Raw genomic sequence first — 18,510 nt, forward strand, 5'->3', positions numbered from 1 at the left:
GTCCAAACCTCAGTCCAAGTGGGTGACTCTTCCACAGAAAGTTTTAGATTCGTTGAATTGGTGGACAAAAGAGTCGAATATGCTCAATGGTATTCAATTTCGCACACGGGAGCCCGCATTGACAGTGACATCCGATGCCTCCATGCACGGCTGGGGGGCACACTTGCTGCACCACAGAGCTCAAGGAGTATGGACTCCAAAGGAGAGACTCCTGCACATCAACTTCCTCGAACTGCTGGCTGCGTTCAGAGCCCTGGTCACCTTTCAGGGAGAGCTTGTCGGGAAAACTGTCCAGTTACAGATAGACAATACGACAGCCATTGCTTATGTCAACAAGCAAGGCGGAACAGTGTCCAGGTCTCTATGCGATCTCAGTCTGCAGTTATGGAACTGGTGCATCCCGCTCGGAATTTACCCCGTGGCCATTCATATCAAGGGCAGCATGAATTGTCTAGTGGACTCACTGAGCAGGGACCTAGTGTTGGAACAGCACGAATGGGAATTGCATCCGGAAGTGCTGGATCAACTGTTCAAAGCTTGGGGCAGACCAGGGGTGGACCTATTTGTGACCACCGAGAACAGGTGCAAGCATTACTGCTCACGGATGGGAGTCAGACCACTGAACAAGGGCGATGCCTTTCAGTATCTCTGGAGCCAGGAGCTATTTTATACTTATCCACCCACACCCTTACTGCCCAGGGTGGTGGCCAAGTTACTACACGACCAAACGAGAGCAATAGTAATTGCGCCATGGTGGCCAAGGCAGCCGTGGTACACACAGCTACTCAGACTATCGGGAGGAAATTACATGAGACTCCCTAAATGGACAGATCTAGTCACTCAAGATCAAGGCAGGGTGGTGCACCCCAACCTGTCTGTACTGAATCTCACAGCGTGGAGGATAGGCTTCTGAGGAAGATCCTCCTAAATACCCGTAAGCAGTCCACGAGACGAAGCTACAGGGCGAAATGGCGTAGGTTTGCTGCACATGCTGCCTCCAAAGGGTATGACCCTAGGGAGGCGAGTCTGAAAGCCGTTCTTCTCTACCTGACCACTCTGAAGCAGAGTGGACTAGCAAACGTGTCCATTAAGGTTCATATGGTGGCTATACCGGCGCACCATGATGGGTAGGACAGCAAGACGGTTTTTACCCATCCACGTTGTAAGGAATTCTAAAGAGGCATCAATAATCTATATCCTCCAGTGCGGCAGCCAGCCGAGAAGTGGAGCCTCTCCTTAGTTCTTTAATCTCTGACGGAAGTTCCCTTTGAACCACTAGCTACGGCATCTCTAAAACACTTGACACTAAAAACTCTGTTCTTAGTTGCAGTAACCTCCGCCAGACGCGTAAGTGAACTGCGTGCACTTCGTACAGACAAACTCTATACAAAATTCTATCCAGAAAGGGTTGTCATGCGCTTGAATCCTGAATTCCGGCCTAAAGTAGTGACTGATTTTCACCTGAATGCCGATATTGTACTACCTACCTTTTTAAGGGATCCAACTTCTCCCCTCGAACGTGCGATGCATTCGCTAGACATCCGACGGGCTCTTCTGTTCTATTTGAAGGCCACGAGTGCTATACGTAAAACACCTCGGATGTTTATAGACTTACAGGGGAAGTTCAAGGGGTGTTCACCAACGCGACAGAAGCTTTCCTTTTGGTTGGTGGAGTTGATTAAACTAGCGTATGACCAGCAGGGGGTCAGTCCCCCCCCAACATTTAAAGCACACTCTACTAGAGCTTATGCCATATCGGCAGCACATTTGGCTGGGATTCGTTTCGCTCACATCTGCACGGCGGCAACGTGGTCATCACATCAGAAGTTTGTGAAACACTACTCTATAGACATACGAGCAGCAAAGGCTGCCGACTTTGGACGGGCAGTTTTAAAGAGGGTGTTACAGTGACTGGCAGATTATGCCCACCACCAGTTGGGTAGCTCGCAATTCACCCACTATTTATGGATGATGGAACCACTATCCAGATAAACAGTTTGCTTACCTGTAACAGATGATCTGGTAGTGGTTCCATAATTCATAATGCCCTCCCTGCTGTCCCCACATCTGAAATGACAAGCCACTGTAACAGAAGCATTGTACGGCCATGTCGGCCATCAAGGAACTGATTGCGGGGACACCCAACCGCCACTAGAGGCTACTACAGTCACGTGCGACAGGCGGTTGCTGGAGTCGCGAGGAGCTAACGAATTCTACCCGAAGCTGATCTGCGCAGGCGCAAAACCCACTGTTTATGAATGATGGAACCACTAACAGATCATCTGTTACAGGTAAGCAACCTGTTTTTCTTCAGGGGTGGTTTTTTTTTTTTAATTAATTCAATTTCTGTATCAGGTTGAGCATGAAACCTTGCCTGTGCTAATGCATCCTTGCTGGAGATGAAAGTTCCCAATAGCTGACTGTTCCATAATGTCTGCCTGGCAAGGCCGTTAAATGGCTTATCACCTTCAGAATGTGCATTCTGGATTATCCCCCCACCCACCCAGGTGATTCAGACATTGTACCAGTTGAACAGCTCTCTTCTCTGTTTTGGGAACTAAGCCATGCTCACTTGCACATTTCTGAATACTGTGTCAGCCTGAATGGGAGAGATATTGAATGCGGAACCAGCTGTACAAGAACCACAAAATCTTCCTGTGAATTGGCCTGATAGATGTGTGAAGGTGGGCCTCTGAAAAGTCTCTTGTATGTCTGCCACAGTAGATGGAAGATTTCTCATGCAGAAGTATCTCTCTTTCAGTGATTTGCTGAATTTCTTTGGTGTGGGATGGCTCTTAGTTCTCTGTTCTTCTGGAACAATAAAAATAAAGTTTTCTGATCCATGTTAGAACAATAAAAATGGAGCAAATTCCAGAGTTGTGATGGGAAACACAAACTTACTCTGTGACTTGATTGCTTATGAGATTCTGCATGCCTTTGAGATGCGTCTGATGGTTTTTCTGGATTTCCAGACCATGGAGATTGATGAAGTGATCCATAAAGATCCTGAGGTAGCTCCCTCCTTGACTGCCTCCAGCATGCAGGCATCCAATATGTATTGAACCTATTGGAGTGCAAAGTGTGAAGACCTATCAGCTGCTGGGAAGGGGGTTAGTTTTCTTGTGGAGCAAATTGTGTTTTGTTTAATGCTCTTAGGAATGAGGGGCAGCCTGAGGAAGAGGAGGATTGCATTTGGCATCTTGGGAGGAAGAGGAGGATTGCATTTGGCATCTTGGGAGGTTTCACCTTGGCATGAAACCTTTAGATGTTTTGCAGTTGTAAAGTAGCTTGGAAGCCTGCTTGAGCTTGTGTGTGGTCCTGGCTGTAGGCAGGGCTTCCTCCTCCTTTGCCTGAATTAGACCAGCCCTGTTGGGAGGCTCAGACTGCCTGTCACTAGAGGTTGCTGTGGACTCTTTCAGGGGCTGGTGATTGGGTAGTAAAGCATTAGTGGAAGCGACTGCCTGCAAAGTTGGCTGTGAAAACTTTAAACGTTGATGCTTATCAGGTATTTGGCTTTATTACTGGAGTGAGAGGTAGAATTCAAAGAACTACATGATGGGGAAGCTGAACCTGAGCTGCCAGATGAGGAGCAGTATTTTCTGGGTGTGTACTTGGAGTAGCTACAAGAGTAGCTTTGGCCGCAAGTGCTGGATTTATGGCAGTGCTTATGAGGATCAGGTCTTCTCCCTTGGCTACGGATTGTCTCATCCTCTCCATTGGGTGAATTTGGGCATAGCCTTGAGAGAGAGAGAGAGAGAGATAACATTGGAATAAATATTTTTTCATCAGCTGTTTTTGGATTGTTGCATGACCAGTTGCCTGGTTAGATCAAGGGATTTGGGAGTCATATATGCAATTCTGCTTATCCCCAAGTGGCTCCGATTATGATTGCTGCTCTAGCCTGGGCTGAAGCTGTTTTCTCCATTGTAGCCAGTGCAGTTGGGTCTTTATGGTCTCAAACATGCCTCCTGCCTTCACCAGGCAAGGCGAATGCTGTGTCGTGGCAGTCCTTATGCCATTCCCAGTTGATGGGTGGGGAGAGAAGGGCTACTCGCTATCAGGCTGTTCTTTCCTACTCCATGTGTGCGTGTGTGGGAGGAAGTAGCTGAGCTAGCTCGTCTGTAACAGCTCCAGTTGTAACCCTTTCCCAGTCATTGAGGAAGAGATGGGGAGCAGATCCATCTGGGTGGCTCCTGCTTTGTGCTCTTCCAACTATGTGGGAGTAGGCAGGTCAGGCCAAACTGCCTGTGCTGCTCTCCCAGTCACAAATCCTCAGCCAAGAGATAGTGCCAAGCACCACCCTTGTTTTCTCTCTTGGATATGTTGCTTTCTTGCTCAGCCCTGGTCTGCCAGGGAAGACAAGTGGTGTGGGAGGCCCTAAAACTTGGAAAACGCGTTCCTAATCCTTAACTAGGGTAGAGAGAAGCCAAAATAGAAGAAAAAGGAACCTAAAAGGAGCTCTAAGTTCTGGCCAAACCTTTCTTCAAGCCCCAAATACAGGACTGTGTGAGAAAATGGGGACTTCCTTCCACTGGTGAGGTCAAAGACTGACCCTTTCTTCCTACCAGGGAGGAGGTGCTCCCTTAGATAGTAGAGGCTGATCTCTGTATACCTGGGGAAAGACTGTGAACTCTTTTTTGTGTGTCTCCAGCCTCTGCAGTTACTAGTAACTGGCTGACTTCTTGTGTGTTGAGGAAGAAGTAGAACTGATCTGATTACCAGAGTAAATTGCCTGTTCTTGCTTGCAGCTTTTAAGCATAAGGGGAAGGGAGCTCTCTTATTTTAATTGCAAGGGGAAACTAATGCTCTTAATTATTTCTAATAGGAAACGGTGAACATGTACCCATTCCAGATGCACAGCATTGCTTTGTCAACATTTGCATCCTTAATTGGACCATTTGGAGGTTTCTTTGCTAGTGGATTCAAAAGAGCATTCAAAATTAAGGTGTGTGCCAGTTAGGGCTTCTGAGTTTTCTCTGCTTACCAATACTCTCTCTGTCTGTGTGTGTGTGTGTGTGTGTGTGTGTGTGTGTGTGTGTGTGTGTGTACTTTTTGTAGGTAACTGTTTTTTAAAAATCTACTTGGGAGGAGATTTTAAAACTGATTAATTCCCCTTCAGTTGATTGACCATTACAGCTGTAACTAAATTTGAGTGATAGGAAAGGAGGATAAGAAACTTTGACAATCCTAATAGTAATTTAAAGGGATTGTTTTAAATGTATTTAAATCTTTACTGTCTGGTGCTTCCTCTTACTTTTTCCTAAAGGATTTTGCAGATACTATTCCTGGCCATGGTGGAATAATGGATCGCTTTGACTGTCAGTACTTGATGGCTACTTTTGTTCATGTCTATATCACAAGTTTCATAAGGTATGTTCACATGGAGAACTATGTAAAAATCAATTGTAGAGATTTACACGCATTCCTGGATGAGGGATAACAAATTGAAGCTGAATCCAAGCAAGACCGAGGTACTCATTGTAGGGGTTCAGAATCCGAGGGATGAGTTAGATCTTCCTGTGCTGGATGGGGTTACGCCCCCCCGGAAGGAGCAGGTATGGAGCTTGGTAGTACTCCTGGACTCAGGCCTCACCCTGGTATCTCAGGTGGAGGCTATGGCCAGGAGTGCTTTCTATCAGCTTCAGCTCCATTCCTTGAAGAGGACGACCTCAAAACAGTGGTGCACCAGCTGGTAATCTCCAGGCTTGACTACTGCAATGTGCTCTACGTGGGGCTGCCTTTGTACATAGTTCAGAAACTTCAGTTAGTTCAAAATGCTGCAGCCAGATTGGTCTCTGGGGCAACCTGGAGAGACCATAGTATGCCTCTTTTGAAACAGCTGCACTGGCTGCCAATAAGTTTCTGGGCAAAATACAAAGTGCTGGTTATTACCCTGAACGACTTAGATCGAGGTTACCTTAGAGAGCACCTTCTTCTGTATGATCCCCACTGCACATTAAGGTCATCTGAAGAGCTCCGTCTCCAGTTACCACTGGTTTGTCTGGTGACAACTCAGAGGTGGGCCTTCTCTATAGCTGCTCCTGGGCTGTGGAATGCACTTCTGGCAGAAATCCATAATATGAATTCATTATAGGTTTTGAGGGCTCTCCTGAAAGCCAGTCTGTTTGGCCTTCCAGGGTTTTTAAATTGTTGTAAATGGTCCTCATGATGCCCCCCTCCATCTGCACGTGCTGTGCAAAGTTCATTAAGATTGACAGTTGGAGCGCCCTCTACTCAGTTTCTCTTTGACTGCCTAAGCGTTCAAACCTCGTACTATAGCTCCTCGGTAAAAAAACTAAACAAACTGTTCTTTACTTGACTTGGATTCGGATATCAGACTTTCTTTTGGATTGCGATTTGGCTTGTTTAACTATTACGGACTATTAGGCTTTTGACCATGGAACGGAATAACCTCGATCGATTTTCTCTTGCCGGATTTTACCTCAGTGATGGAAGTGAAGAAGACCTTCAAGCGTTGTGTAAAGTGCTGTGCTAAACTCCCATCGACTGATCTTCATGATACTTGTTTAATGTGCCTTGGGGAGGAGCACAACACAGCTGCGTGCAGAATCTGTTGCTCCTTTTTGAAACAGACCAGACAGAACAGGGCACTGCGTCTTCGGGCGGCATTATATGGTGAGGCACTCCGCCCGCCGACACCGCAGCCGAACTCACCGTCGGTGTCGAGTGCTCAGTCAATGTCGAGTGCTAGGTCTGTTGCTTCCAGAACTGCACAGCTGCAGTCTAAAACAGTGAGTGCTGACCAAATGCAAGCTGGAGAGGGGCTCTTTAAGAAGCCCAAGGAAGTGCCGAAGAAGGCACATAGAAGAGTGCAAGCGCTGTCGTGAATCCGGAAGTGACTCGGAGGAGAATGTGGTGCCTTCAAAGAAGAAATGCACCCCATCTCCATCGGCAGTGCAGGCATTTGAAGGCGACTCGGATGAGTCAGCTACGATGCCGGCATCATCGGCTTTGACCAAGGCTTCGACGCCGCCGAGTGCAGCGGCGGCATTGACACCGCCGCCGCCGAGTGCAGCGGCGGCATTGACACCGCCGCCCGTATCAAAATTGAAGTGGTCTACCTTGGGGAGATCTTACCATTTGCTCTCCCTAGCAAGAACCCCAGAACAATCCCCTTTGGCTCCAGGTACCCCTAAGATACTGGCATGAATCAGAGTCCAAATGGAGGATTCTAGCCAGGCACTGGGAGCTTCGTCAACTTTACAGGAGTTGTTGGACTCAGCCTTTAGTACACCATTGGGTTCGACTTTCCATGGATTCTTGAGCACGGGGCTTGACATGGAGCTGGATGAGGAGCCCATGCGGCCACCGAAAACACCCTCCATGTCACCACTGAGGATACAACGGGTGTCAGCTCTTTCTGCTGTACAGAGCCCCTGTCCTCTTGCTGCTGCCTCATCACAGCATTTAGATTCACAGCCCTCACAGTTTACACCGACACATTCCTATGGCTTTTGCCACCAACTTCCTAGTGACTATGCTGATTACCTGCGTTGGAAGGCGCAACAGGTGCCGTCTGCTCCACAGCACAATTCGGCACAACCAGAAGCCCAACACGAAACCTTTCAGCTTCATGTGGCTCAACCAGTGCAACAACTTCCAATGATGCCACAATCGGTTGGACTCGGACTCCATCATGGCTTTTAGAAAGCTTGTTAAAACTTGGCCTTTTATCCAGGCTTTTACATAATCATTTTTACTGCTGCTTCTGTGTGTTTTTACCTGTTGTATTGTTTTTATGCTTGTATTTTATAGATTTTAAATTTGGTTTGTTTTTATATTTTTTAGCTTAATATTTTTATTGTCTTTTTATTGTATGTTTTAACTTTTGTAAACTGCCTTGGGGTTGTCTTTTAACAAAAGGAGGTATATAAATGCAACAATAAATAAATAAAAATCAGTGCAGAGACAAAAGATAAATGGAGCCGGCTGTTTCAGTGCCACTGGAAAAACCAGCAGGAAAGAGGAAGAAGAAGTCTAGCCCTCCACCTCCAGAGGTGCCTTCCTCACCTGACACCTACTCTACTGAGGATGAGGCATTGGAAGTCTCGGATTTGGATGTGGGTAGTCGTAGGTCTGGTCCGCTGTCGGATGTGCCTCCTCGGCTCTCTAGATCTCCAACCGAGGAGTTAAAGGCATATCATGCCCTAATCAGGGAAATTGCAGAGGCACTAGGGATAGATCTCAGCTCACCTGATACAGAGGATGCTGATCCGGTGTACAATATGATGGCAAAGTCCAGAATATCACACTCGGTGACTATGATACCAGCTATTGGCAAGGCGGCCAGGTTGGCTTGGGAAGCCATGCAGGTCTCTGCTCCCACTCCTAAGAGGTTGGAGAGCTTATACAGGATCCACGAAGAGGAAAACACTTACCTATTGCATCACCCTGTGCCCAATTCATTGGTTATAGACTGCTTCAACATCTCATGGGGGCCGCCGGCACACAGCACCTGGGGATAAAGAGGGTCAGAAGCTTGATGTGATGGGGCAGAAAATCTATTCTACATCCAGTTTGGCAATTAGAATAGCGAACTATGCAGCATGCATGGCCCGCTTTAATCACATCCTGTGGGATACTCTCTTGCAAGACTCCAAATCCATCTCACCGGAAGATTTCCAATGGAAGTTCAATAAAACTTATGAAAAGACAACTGCTATTACAAGGCAACAATTAAGTGCCTTTAAACATCTGGCGGAAATGGAGTCATGCATGCGTCATCATGCGTGGCTACGCTCATCAACCTTGCAACTGGATATGAGGGACCGGATTGAGAGCATTCCATGATGATACTGATTCCACGATGGAATCCTTAAAGAAATCAAAGTTCACAGCGCATACCTTTATGGCACCGTCCTCAACTCCAGGGGGAACGTCGAAGGGTCATTCTTATTCTCGCAGAAACCCTTCCGCTATCAAGAGAAGTATAGAAATAGTACAGACCCTTTCAGAGATCTAAAGGGTTCAACCAAAAGCCCAAGGGTAACAATGCTCATTAGCAAAGCAGCTAAGGCAGCTTGGGAGGCCCTGCAGGTCTCTGCCCCCACTCCAAAGAGATTGGAGAGTTTGCACAGAGTCCGGGAAGGAGAGGACACTTACCTTTCACACTTACCTTTTAGGTCTTCAGTACACTTGGTGGAATTTGTAGACGCATATCCTGGCTGTCTACATTGGGCTGGAAGTTGTGTAGGTACCAATGTTGCAAGCCCTCATCCACATCCGTGTGTACCGGACTGTCATGGAGCAGGAGGACATCAGTCCCAGCAGACGCTTATCTGCAATGCCGGTTGTGTCTGTCAACCCACCGTAGACCTGAGATACTGCCGATGGTTCTCTTGGATGCCGACATGAAAGTAGGCATCCTTTAGATCCCCCCACGCCATCTGAACTAGGAAAGGCAGAACTGCTTGTAAGGTTGTCATTCTGAATTTCCTGTCCGTTACATAGCAATTGAGTTCCCTTAAATCCATGAGCACTCTGATTACTCCATCCCATTTCGAGATCTGGAAGTATCGGGAATACAATCCTGTAAGCCTGTTTGCCCACTGAATTGCCTGTTTTTCCCAGTAATACTCGCACCTCTTCCTGGAGCTCCGACGTGGCCTTGGTGAACTTCATGCCTGAGAACGGTAGAAGAGTTCTGAATTCTGTTGCATAACCCATCTGTATAATTCGCAAGACCCAACGATCTGATGTTATATTGTGCCATGCTTGGGCATGGCTTGCCAGTCTGATGTTGTTTCTGGCAACTACAGAACCGATGTTTGGGGTCCTGGCAAGAACAGAACCAATGTTTGGTGTTCTGGCTGAAATGGCAGTGTCGTGCGTGTTCAAGCTGTTTTGTGTAATGGGTGAACAATCCCGTCAAAAGGACTGTTTGGAATTGTCCTTGTTCTGGCGGGCATTTTTCCCTTTAGGATTCTGATTGTAGCCTTTAGGCCACTGATACAGTGCAATTGTTCCGGTGCAGTGGGAGAACAGACTATCGGGGTTTTATTCCCGCTACTTCCAGATCCCGAAGAGGGATGGAGGAATCAGGGCAATTATGGACCTGAGAGGACTCAATTACTATATCTCGGACAGGAAGTTCCGGATGACAACCTTGCAAGCAATACTGCCTTTTTTGACACAAGTGACATGGGGAGTGACATTGGACCTAAAGCATGCCTATTTCCATGTAGGCATTCAGGAGAATCACTGCCGGTATCTTAGATTCACAGTAGGAAACCAGATATACCAGTATACAGTCCTTCCTTCCGGTCTCTCAACCGCACCGCGAGTGTTCACCAAGGTGATGGCGGTTGTGATAGCCTACCTCAGGATGCAGGAGATAATAGTTTATCCATACTTAAACGATTGGCTCCTGGTTAGCGACGACAAACAGCTAGTTGGTCAGATACAGACATTAGTACAGTTGCTGCAGGACCTTGGAATCAGGATCAATGGGAAGAAATCGAAACTCGACCTGGTGCAGCGATTGAACTTCATTGGTGCAGTCCTTGACCTAGAGCACAAAAGAGCATACTTATCTTAGGGATGCATCCTTCAAATGCGCCTCCTTATTCAGAGGTTTGCAGGCAATCCATTACAACCTGTGGGACATATACAACCTCTACTGGGGCTGATGGCCTCCTGTACCATGACAGTCCCCTACACACGGCTACTAATGCGAACGTTACAACGTTGGTACTTGCACAACTTCCGTCCCAACATGGATTCCCAATGGTTGCGAATGAAGATTCCCCAACAGTGCTGAACAGCTTGCATTGGTGGCTGACAGAATGCAGTCTGACTCAGGGGGTCCCATTTGCCCCATTGACCCCAACCCAATGGGTGACGACAGATACATCACTGCAGGGTTGGGGTGCCCATTGCAGGAACCACTGCATACAAGGGAATTGGACATGGCAGCAGGCACAGAGACACATCAATTACTTAGAGTTGTTGGCCATTTACCTGGCACTCAGAGCCTTTGAGCCCATGCTCAGGGGGACGGTGGTGCAAGTACGGCTAGACAATACGTCGGCAATTGCCTACCTCGACAGGGGGGCACAGTGTCCATGTCACTGTGTACTCTAGCCCTGAAAATATAGACATGGTGTGTGGCTCATACCATTTATCTAATAGCGGTGTAGACAATCAGCTGGCAGACAGCATCAGTTGGGTCTCTTTTCACGACCAAAGGCATGAGTGGGAGATAAAGACTTGTTACCTGATGAAGATATTCAACATATGGGGTGTCCCATCAATAGACTTGTTTGCCACGGTTGCCAACAAAAAGTGTGCCAACTACTGCTCACGTGTGGGCATAGGTTGCTGATCCCTAGGGCATGTGTTCCAATATACTTGGGGCACCGGACTCCTATATCTCTTTCCTCCAATCCCAGTAATAGGTCAAGTGGTAGCACAAATTCTGAGAGACAGGGCGACCTGTATTCTTCTGACGCCATGGTGGCCATGCCAACCGTGGTTTGCCCCACTCCTACAGCTGTCCAGAGGCCACTTCCACAGTTTTCCACTGGCGCCAGATCTGCTGCAAAGGAGGTGAGGCCACGTACTGCATCATGAAATCCAGACCCTTCGGATGACAGCATGGAAAATGGGGTTTTTAAAGACATACTATTAAACAACAGATGTTTCTCAACTAGGCAAAATTATGCCAGGAAGTGGAAATGTTTTGTGTCTTATATGTGTGGCAAAGAGTATTGGCCGTTGCGAGCCACGGTGCAGCAAGTTCTCTTGGACCTCACCATGCTAAAGTTGAAGGGCCTTGCTAATGTTTCAGTCAAGGTCCATTTGGCGGCAATATCCTCTAAACATGGAGGCTGGGGTGGCACTACCGTTTTCTCCCACTTTGATTGTAAACGCTTTATGAAAGGCCTTGGCAATTTGTATCCGCCAGTTAGGAAACCGATTGAACAGTGGAGCTTGTCATTGGTTCTGGTGGCTTTAATGGAACAGTCCTTTGAGCCGTTAGCTACAGTTCCGATGTGCTTACTCATCTTAAAAGCGGCCTTTTTTTCAGTGAAGCGTGTTAGTGAGTCAACGGCTCTCCACATAGATGCGCCATATACACAGTTCTATCCTCATAAAGTAGTTATGAGGTTTGATCCACGTTTCAGGCCTAAGATTATATCGGATTTTCATCTAAACCAGGAAATAATATTGCCAGCCTTTTTCCAGGACCCCAAGTCATCCCTGGAGGTGTCATTGCACTCGTTGGACGTTTGAAGGGTCCTTCTCTTTTACTTGCAGAGGACTCTGGCTTTCAGGAAAACATGGAAGCTGTTTGTGGCTTACAAAGGGAAGGGTAAGGGTCGCCTAATTTCCTGCCAGCGGCTGGCGCATTGGCTAGTAAAGTTGATTTACATGGCATATCAACGCCAAGGCGTGCCACCACCAAAGACTGTACGTGCATACTCCACCAGAGCATTCATGACTTTGGCAGCCCACATTTTGGGCATCAAAATGGCAGATATCTGCATGGTGGCGACATGGTCTTCTCAGCAGCCATTCATTAAGCATTATGCAATAGATCTGCGAATGGCCAGGGAAGCAAACTTTGGAAGGAATGATCTGAAAAGGGTGTTGCCTTAAGCTGTCTACTGCACCCACCTCCAAGAGGGAAACTGGCTAATCACCCATTGCTTATGATTACAACGGATCACAATCCAGATAAATAGGTTGCTTACCTGTAACTCTTGATCTGGAAGTGATCCGTTGTAGTCATAAGGCCTGCCCGTGCCGACCCCACAGCAGTAGACATGACATTGGATATGGCATGGTGGACGTGGAAGATCGTCATAACTGGTGGTCTATAAGAAACTGAATAGAGGATGCCCCAACCGTCAATCTTAACGAACTTTGCACAGCACGTGCAGATGGAGGGGGGCGTCATGAGGAGCTATTCAGTCAGGCCATGAGGTCCCTGCGCAGGCGCAGAACCCATTGCTTATGACTACAACGGATCACTTCCAGATCAAGAGTTACAGGTAAGCAACCTGTTTTTTTCACACAAAGCGCTGTGAAGGCCCTTGATGTGCTGTGGCTTCTGCCCAGTGCTCTGAATGTCAAAGTGTAGAAATTGATTGAAACGTGGGTAAACAGTGGAAGTAACTGTGACTCTCTTAAGGTAGCCAAATGCCTCATCATCTAATTAGTGATGGAAGAGTTAATTATTAACTTTTAATATTAGAGTCAATATTAATACGCATTGGCCAAGAGTACCTTAAGTGGTGCTGCGAGGAAATGCTTGACTAACAAGCAGAATGTTGCCAGTTTGAATCCCCGCTGGTATGTTTCCCAGACTATGAGAAACACCTATATTGGGCAGCAGCATCATAGGAAGATGCTGAAAGGCATCATCTCATACTTCATGGAAGGAGGCAATGGTCAACCCCTCCTGTATTCTACCAAAAGAAAACCACAGGGCTCTGTGGGCGCCAGGAGTTGAAATCGACTTGGCACACTCTACCTTACCTCTAATGATTTATTAATCCTTTAGTCCTTAAAGGATTAAAAGGGAAATGCTTCTGAGGTGTTAAGGATCTTTCTGGTAGAATCAGTCTCCTTTCTTGGAACATAGGATTGAAACGCAGCTAGTTATTAGACTCAGTTACTGTGCTATGTAAATTAGTAGGAAACACTTTTAAGGTTAGATGGTTAAGCAAAGAGAAGCTCAAGCCTTGCTGTGAAAGAATCAGCATGGCTTCTGCAAAGGGAATTATTGCTTCACCAGCCTCTTAGAATTTCTTGAGCAGGTCAGCAGGATGTGTAAATAGAATGGTCCACTGGACCCCATACATCTCGATTTTTGAAAACACTTCTGACAGAGTCCCTCACAAAAGAAAACAAACAAAAAACCCCAAACCCCAAGTTGCAAAGTAAGAGCCAGAAAAGACTGTCCCCAAGAACAACTTAACCCCATAGAAACGTGCATTAGATGCATGTCAGGAGGATGTGGAAAGTGTTACTAGACTACCGAGTGCTGTAGCCTGCCCTGTGAGGTGTGCAAGACCTCCGAGGGCAGCACAGGGTCACAGAGGGCCACCTCCTCCCTTGATGTCCTGGCACAGAGGCCGAGGTGTAGATGAGTTAGGGGGTCATGCGTGCAGAACTAATAGAACCTCAGGGCTGTGGCAGCAGAATAGCCAGTATAGATTTCTTGTGTTTCCTCATGCAGAACCTATTTTAGTGAGTGGTAGGTCAAGCAAGAAAAACCAGCTATTATTGCACTAACTGACAATCTCCCCCGTCCCCCTCCGCCCCACTTGGTAATTAATGTTTGGGCAGATGTTAAGAAAAACAGAAAGACAAGGGGTACTGAGTAGAGCTTGTTATGCATGTTAGATTTATGCTGCCTCATTAAGGCATCTGCTTATTTCCCAGTTAAGTGCTTTACAGTACACTGTGAGTCTACTCAGCAAGTCCTATTGAGTTCAGTGGCACTTAGTCTCGGGTAAGTGAGTATAGAATTGCAGCCTTACCTATTGGGAATAGGTACAGTTTAGGGAACTCCTCAAAAGCAAGCAGTTGACCAAATGGGAGCAAGGGAAAGGGAAGTGTTGTAATCTTGACTGAAACATTGTTTCCTTTAATATAACTGCCAGAGGCCCCAATCCCAGCAAACTACTGAAGCAGCTGTTGGTTCTCCAACCAGAGCAGCAGTTAAATGTCTACAAAGCTCTAAAGGCTCACCTCATTGAAAAAGGGATCCTTCAGCCGTCACTGAAGCCATAGGAGGACCGGACTACCAAGAAAAGCACAGCTGGAAAAGCAGATTTTGCTTGTCAGAGCAACACATGTTGGACTGAAGCTGGTCTGTGCATCTGAAGAGATGAATGTGTTTACTGAAATTACTGTGAATACTCAAGAGGCCATGGCAAGATTTAAGTTCCTTCTGAATAACTGCATGTGTTTGCTGTGTCTCAGTTTCTTGGGTTGAAGGAATGAGAGGTCTCCCTTTCCCCCCAGCTTTGTAAGCTTTGGGTTTTTAAAGCAACTATCCATTTTTAAATATTATGCACATGTTCCCTTTGGAGAGTAAAAGTTAAAGGGATGCTAGGGAGCGTGCAGTTATTTATAAAAACTCATTTTAGTGCAATGTTGTTAATGACTCCAGCTCAGATAATGATACTTCTTAGTACCGTGTTGTATCCATAATAATTTTAGATGACTGTGTATGCCTAAACGTTAACCAAATGGTGATAGATGCAGTTTTATTCTATATTACTTCTAGAAAATAGGAAAGGCTACCTGAAATGAGGAAATCCCCAATGGTTTCTCAGGTTTTTGCCTTGTTTAAAATCCTGGGGAAGGGGCAATCAGGAAATCTTTGGGCTCTTATAAAGAGGGAAATGCCTCTGGGAAGGGGTTCAGGGTCTTTCTGGTGGGATCCTAAAGACCAGTTGAAGCACTGAGACCCCTTTCAGTTGCAGGCCTTTTCTTGACCAGCAAACTCATTTTGGAACCTTTTGGACTCCAGAGATTGGTGGCTCTCTGGATTGTGCTAACTTGTGCCTCGGTGCTTGGCTGTTGAAAATGAAAACTCCTCCCCCCTCCTTTATAATAAGTGCAATAGAAGTGCAAATTCGGCAATATTTAGATAACTTCCCATGAAGGCAGATGGCCTGGTCCAGTGTGACCAGTTGGCTAGTCAGAATTTGAAGTTGCAAGATGAATCTAGTGCTTCCACAACCAGTTCAAGCCGAAGGGGGCATGTGGCTAATACTGTAAAGGGAACACTTAATACTGTAACTGGGAACACTTACTGCAGCGCGGCTAGAGGTTGCTTAGGGAGCTCTGCATGAACAGTGACACTAACATTCATGGCATGAATTACTTTCTTGTTGCTTTTATGTGAGTTCTTTTTATCATGTCATAAACCAAAACAAAGCTATTTAAAAAAGCAAAAATAAAGCACATTAATGCCGAAAATTTGGCACAATAGTGACTGTAAATTGGAGTTGAAGTGTTCAGGGTGCAGTTCTTGGGAATGTTTTTTTCCTAGGCAAGCCTCCTTGACATGGAGGGGAAACATACAGGAGAACCCATCCGTTGCATGGTTTCTGTCCCCTGTCATGAGGCTTGTGCAGAAGACCTTTCTATAAGCTTTCACCCTGTGAACTGAACGTGTGAGCTTTTTTGCTTTGAGCGAAGACAACAGTTCTAGCCTTGCCAGACTAAACCATGTAGCAAAACCTAGATGTATATTATTAACCTCCGACTTCTTCAGGGATGGAGTCTGTTTACATCATTGTAGTGCCAGAGCTTGTTGTATGTTCTCTTGCAGGACTCTGCAATTACAGTAGTGCAGCTGCCGATAATGCTGTAACCTGTATACTTCAGGTTAATTCCATCAGAACCGATGAAGTCATTCCAAAGAGGGCTGTGCATCACTAATACAAACCACCAAGGACTCCCTCCCCCATTGCCTTGGCAATGTGGAAGCAAATTTGTCCTTCCCCTGCTGCCCCAGTGACCACACAAGACAGATCATGTAGCTGTGACTCTTTCAAGCCAAAATCCTGTCCCTCAGGGTGTGGGAAGGCGGCATAGTGTGGGTTATCCTGTGGCATGCAGCTTCTGCCATTACTGGCGGTGGCAGGGAGGACATATGAGGGCTGTTTTCACAACTGTTAACTAGGTGGGACAAGTGTCCTCCTCAGCTTTGGGAGCTGTGCACAATTTTCAGGATTGTGAGTTAAACGCTGGGTGGGAGATGGGCACAGGCTCTGATGTTGTTGCCTCTTACACTGGCTACAAGTGCTGAGTAGGAAAAGGCCGTGTCAGCCTCCCACACAACTGCAAATCAGGCATGTGCCCAGCTTCTGAAGCTGTGGGTAGGGTGCTTGAAACAGCCCTACTGTTTAATAAAACCAGAATGTGTCAGCCTGGATTTTGTGCCTAATTTGGCACCACAGAATAACATGTATTTGACATACAGTGCTATCAATATGGAACAGGCATCTCTGAAGAAATTGCACAACAGACCTTGCAGCTACCCTCCCCCCGGGAAGTTGCAGAAAGCTTCCTTGCTGTGAGGTCCAGCACATATTGGATTCCTGCAGATTACTCATTTCTGTAGGGATCCCACCAGCACTATGCAATGATGTTTGCAATCAGTGGGGGAAACAAAAATAATTTAGATTCCTTTTGAAATTTATGTGGTTAAAAAGGGTGAGGGGATGTTTTTCTGCTTTCAAATTATAGTTTCCTTTTTGCCTTGAGTGGTGCCAGATCACAGCTGAATGATAGTACTGTTTTGAAATACTGTTATCACCACTAGTCTCCCATCTGTGGTTGAACAGTAAAAATGTTAACTTTCAAGCTAAACAAAGGCCTCATGAGCATGGCTGTTCAGACTGGAAAAACAGAACACAAAACTGAAAACTGGATAAATGGACAAGCCAACTGAAGGGTGCTGCTGTCTGGTTCGATTTTAAAAAGCATCAGTAGGAACGTTTGCACTGAAGTAAGTAGTCACTTATAGGCCTTTGAAACTTAAGACGAATGCATATTTTTGTTATAAAATATTCTTTACTTATTCTGTCCTGAGCTCAAATCATACAAAAATGTAAAGCTTAATTTTAATGTAAACTTGTAACTTTTGGTGTAATTTTTATAACATTTGTATTGAAATAAGATTATATGTAAGCCATTGAATGCAGGAGAAGAGCTGACACTGTTAGCTCTGTTTGCACTGTTAAGGGACACCACTGTAAAATATTGCTACTCATTAAAAGTGGAATGCCTCATGGTAATTTTGGATGCGTTCTTACTATTTCTGAATCTGTGCTTTTGATATACAGAATACTATTAGAGGATTCTCAGGTTGCTTTCAGTGACAGTCTAAGAATATTCCAAGAAATTGACAATACACACTGCAGGCATTCAGAAAATCCCTTTGGACCTTGTGGTAGTCACAATCTGAAGCAGTGCCAAGACTAAAACTATTTATCACGTTGAGCTTTTGTCACACAAGCTTGATTTCAACTGTTGAAGGTTGTATGGGATTTGTGGCTGGTGAACTACACCTGGGGTAGCATTCTTTATCTTTATCTTTGTTCAGGAAAGATGGAGAGGTCGCATTGAATTAGCATTTAACTAAATGGCCAGCTCAGTTATATGCATGTTTCATTACATGCCAGAAAAATCATTTAAGCAGTCTAGTTTCACTTTCTTTCAGCTCATCAAAAACAAAAAAGCAAACACACCCCTTCACCACCCCCATAACTTCCTTTAATTTGCACTTCTCTTGGGCAACACACTACTGCCTTGTGTAGCAAAATTGTAGAAACTCTGTATATACTGTAAATGTTGCGCATTTAATTGTATGTGTCAGTTGACCGTTCCCTGGAGCTGGGTGGGAATAATAAAGCTCTAATCAAAATCTTAATAGCTTGACTTTCTTCACTGTGAACAGTTTTTTGGCAGGGGGAGACTCAGGTGTACCATATCTTCTGTTCTTTCAGTTTACTACTTGAT

The 18,510-nt window shown here is 45.9% G+C and overlaps 1 protein-coding gene across 1 annotated transcript in view; it reads left to right on the forward strand.

Moving 5' to 3' along the window:
* The window catches only part of CDS1 (CDP-diacylglycerol synthase 1), a 63,529-nt gene extending 45,108 nt beyond the window's left edge, over positions 1-18,421 (forward strand). Inside the window, exons 11-13 of the mRNA XM_053255727.1 lie at positions 4,826-4,945; positions 5,267-5,370; positions 14,634-18,421. Coding sequence (XP_053111702.1) covers positions 4,826-4,945; positions 5,267-5,370; positions 14,634-14,763 — 354 coding nt within the window. The 3' untranslated portion in view covers positions 14,764-18,421. The remainder of the gene's footprint in view (positions 1-4,825; positions 4,946-5,266; positions 5,371-14,633) is intronic.
* Positions 18,422-18,510: the final 89 nt, after the last annotated feature.

The sequence above is a fragment of the Hemicordylus capensis genome, chromosome 5 (genome assembly GCF_027244095.1).
Source record: "Hemicordylus capensis ecotype Gifberg chromosome 5, rHemCap1.1.pri, whole genome shotgun sequence".
In the NCBI taxonomy this organism is placed as follows: Eukaryota; Metazoa; Chordata; class Lepidosauria; order Squamata; family Cordylidae; genus Hemicordylus; species Hemicordylus capensis.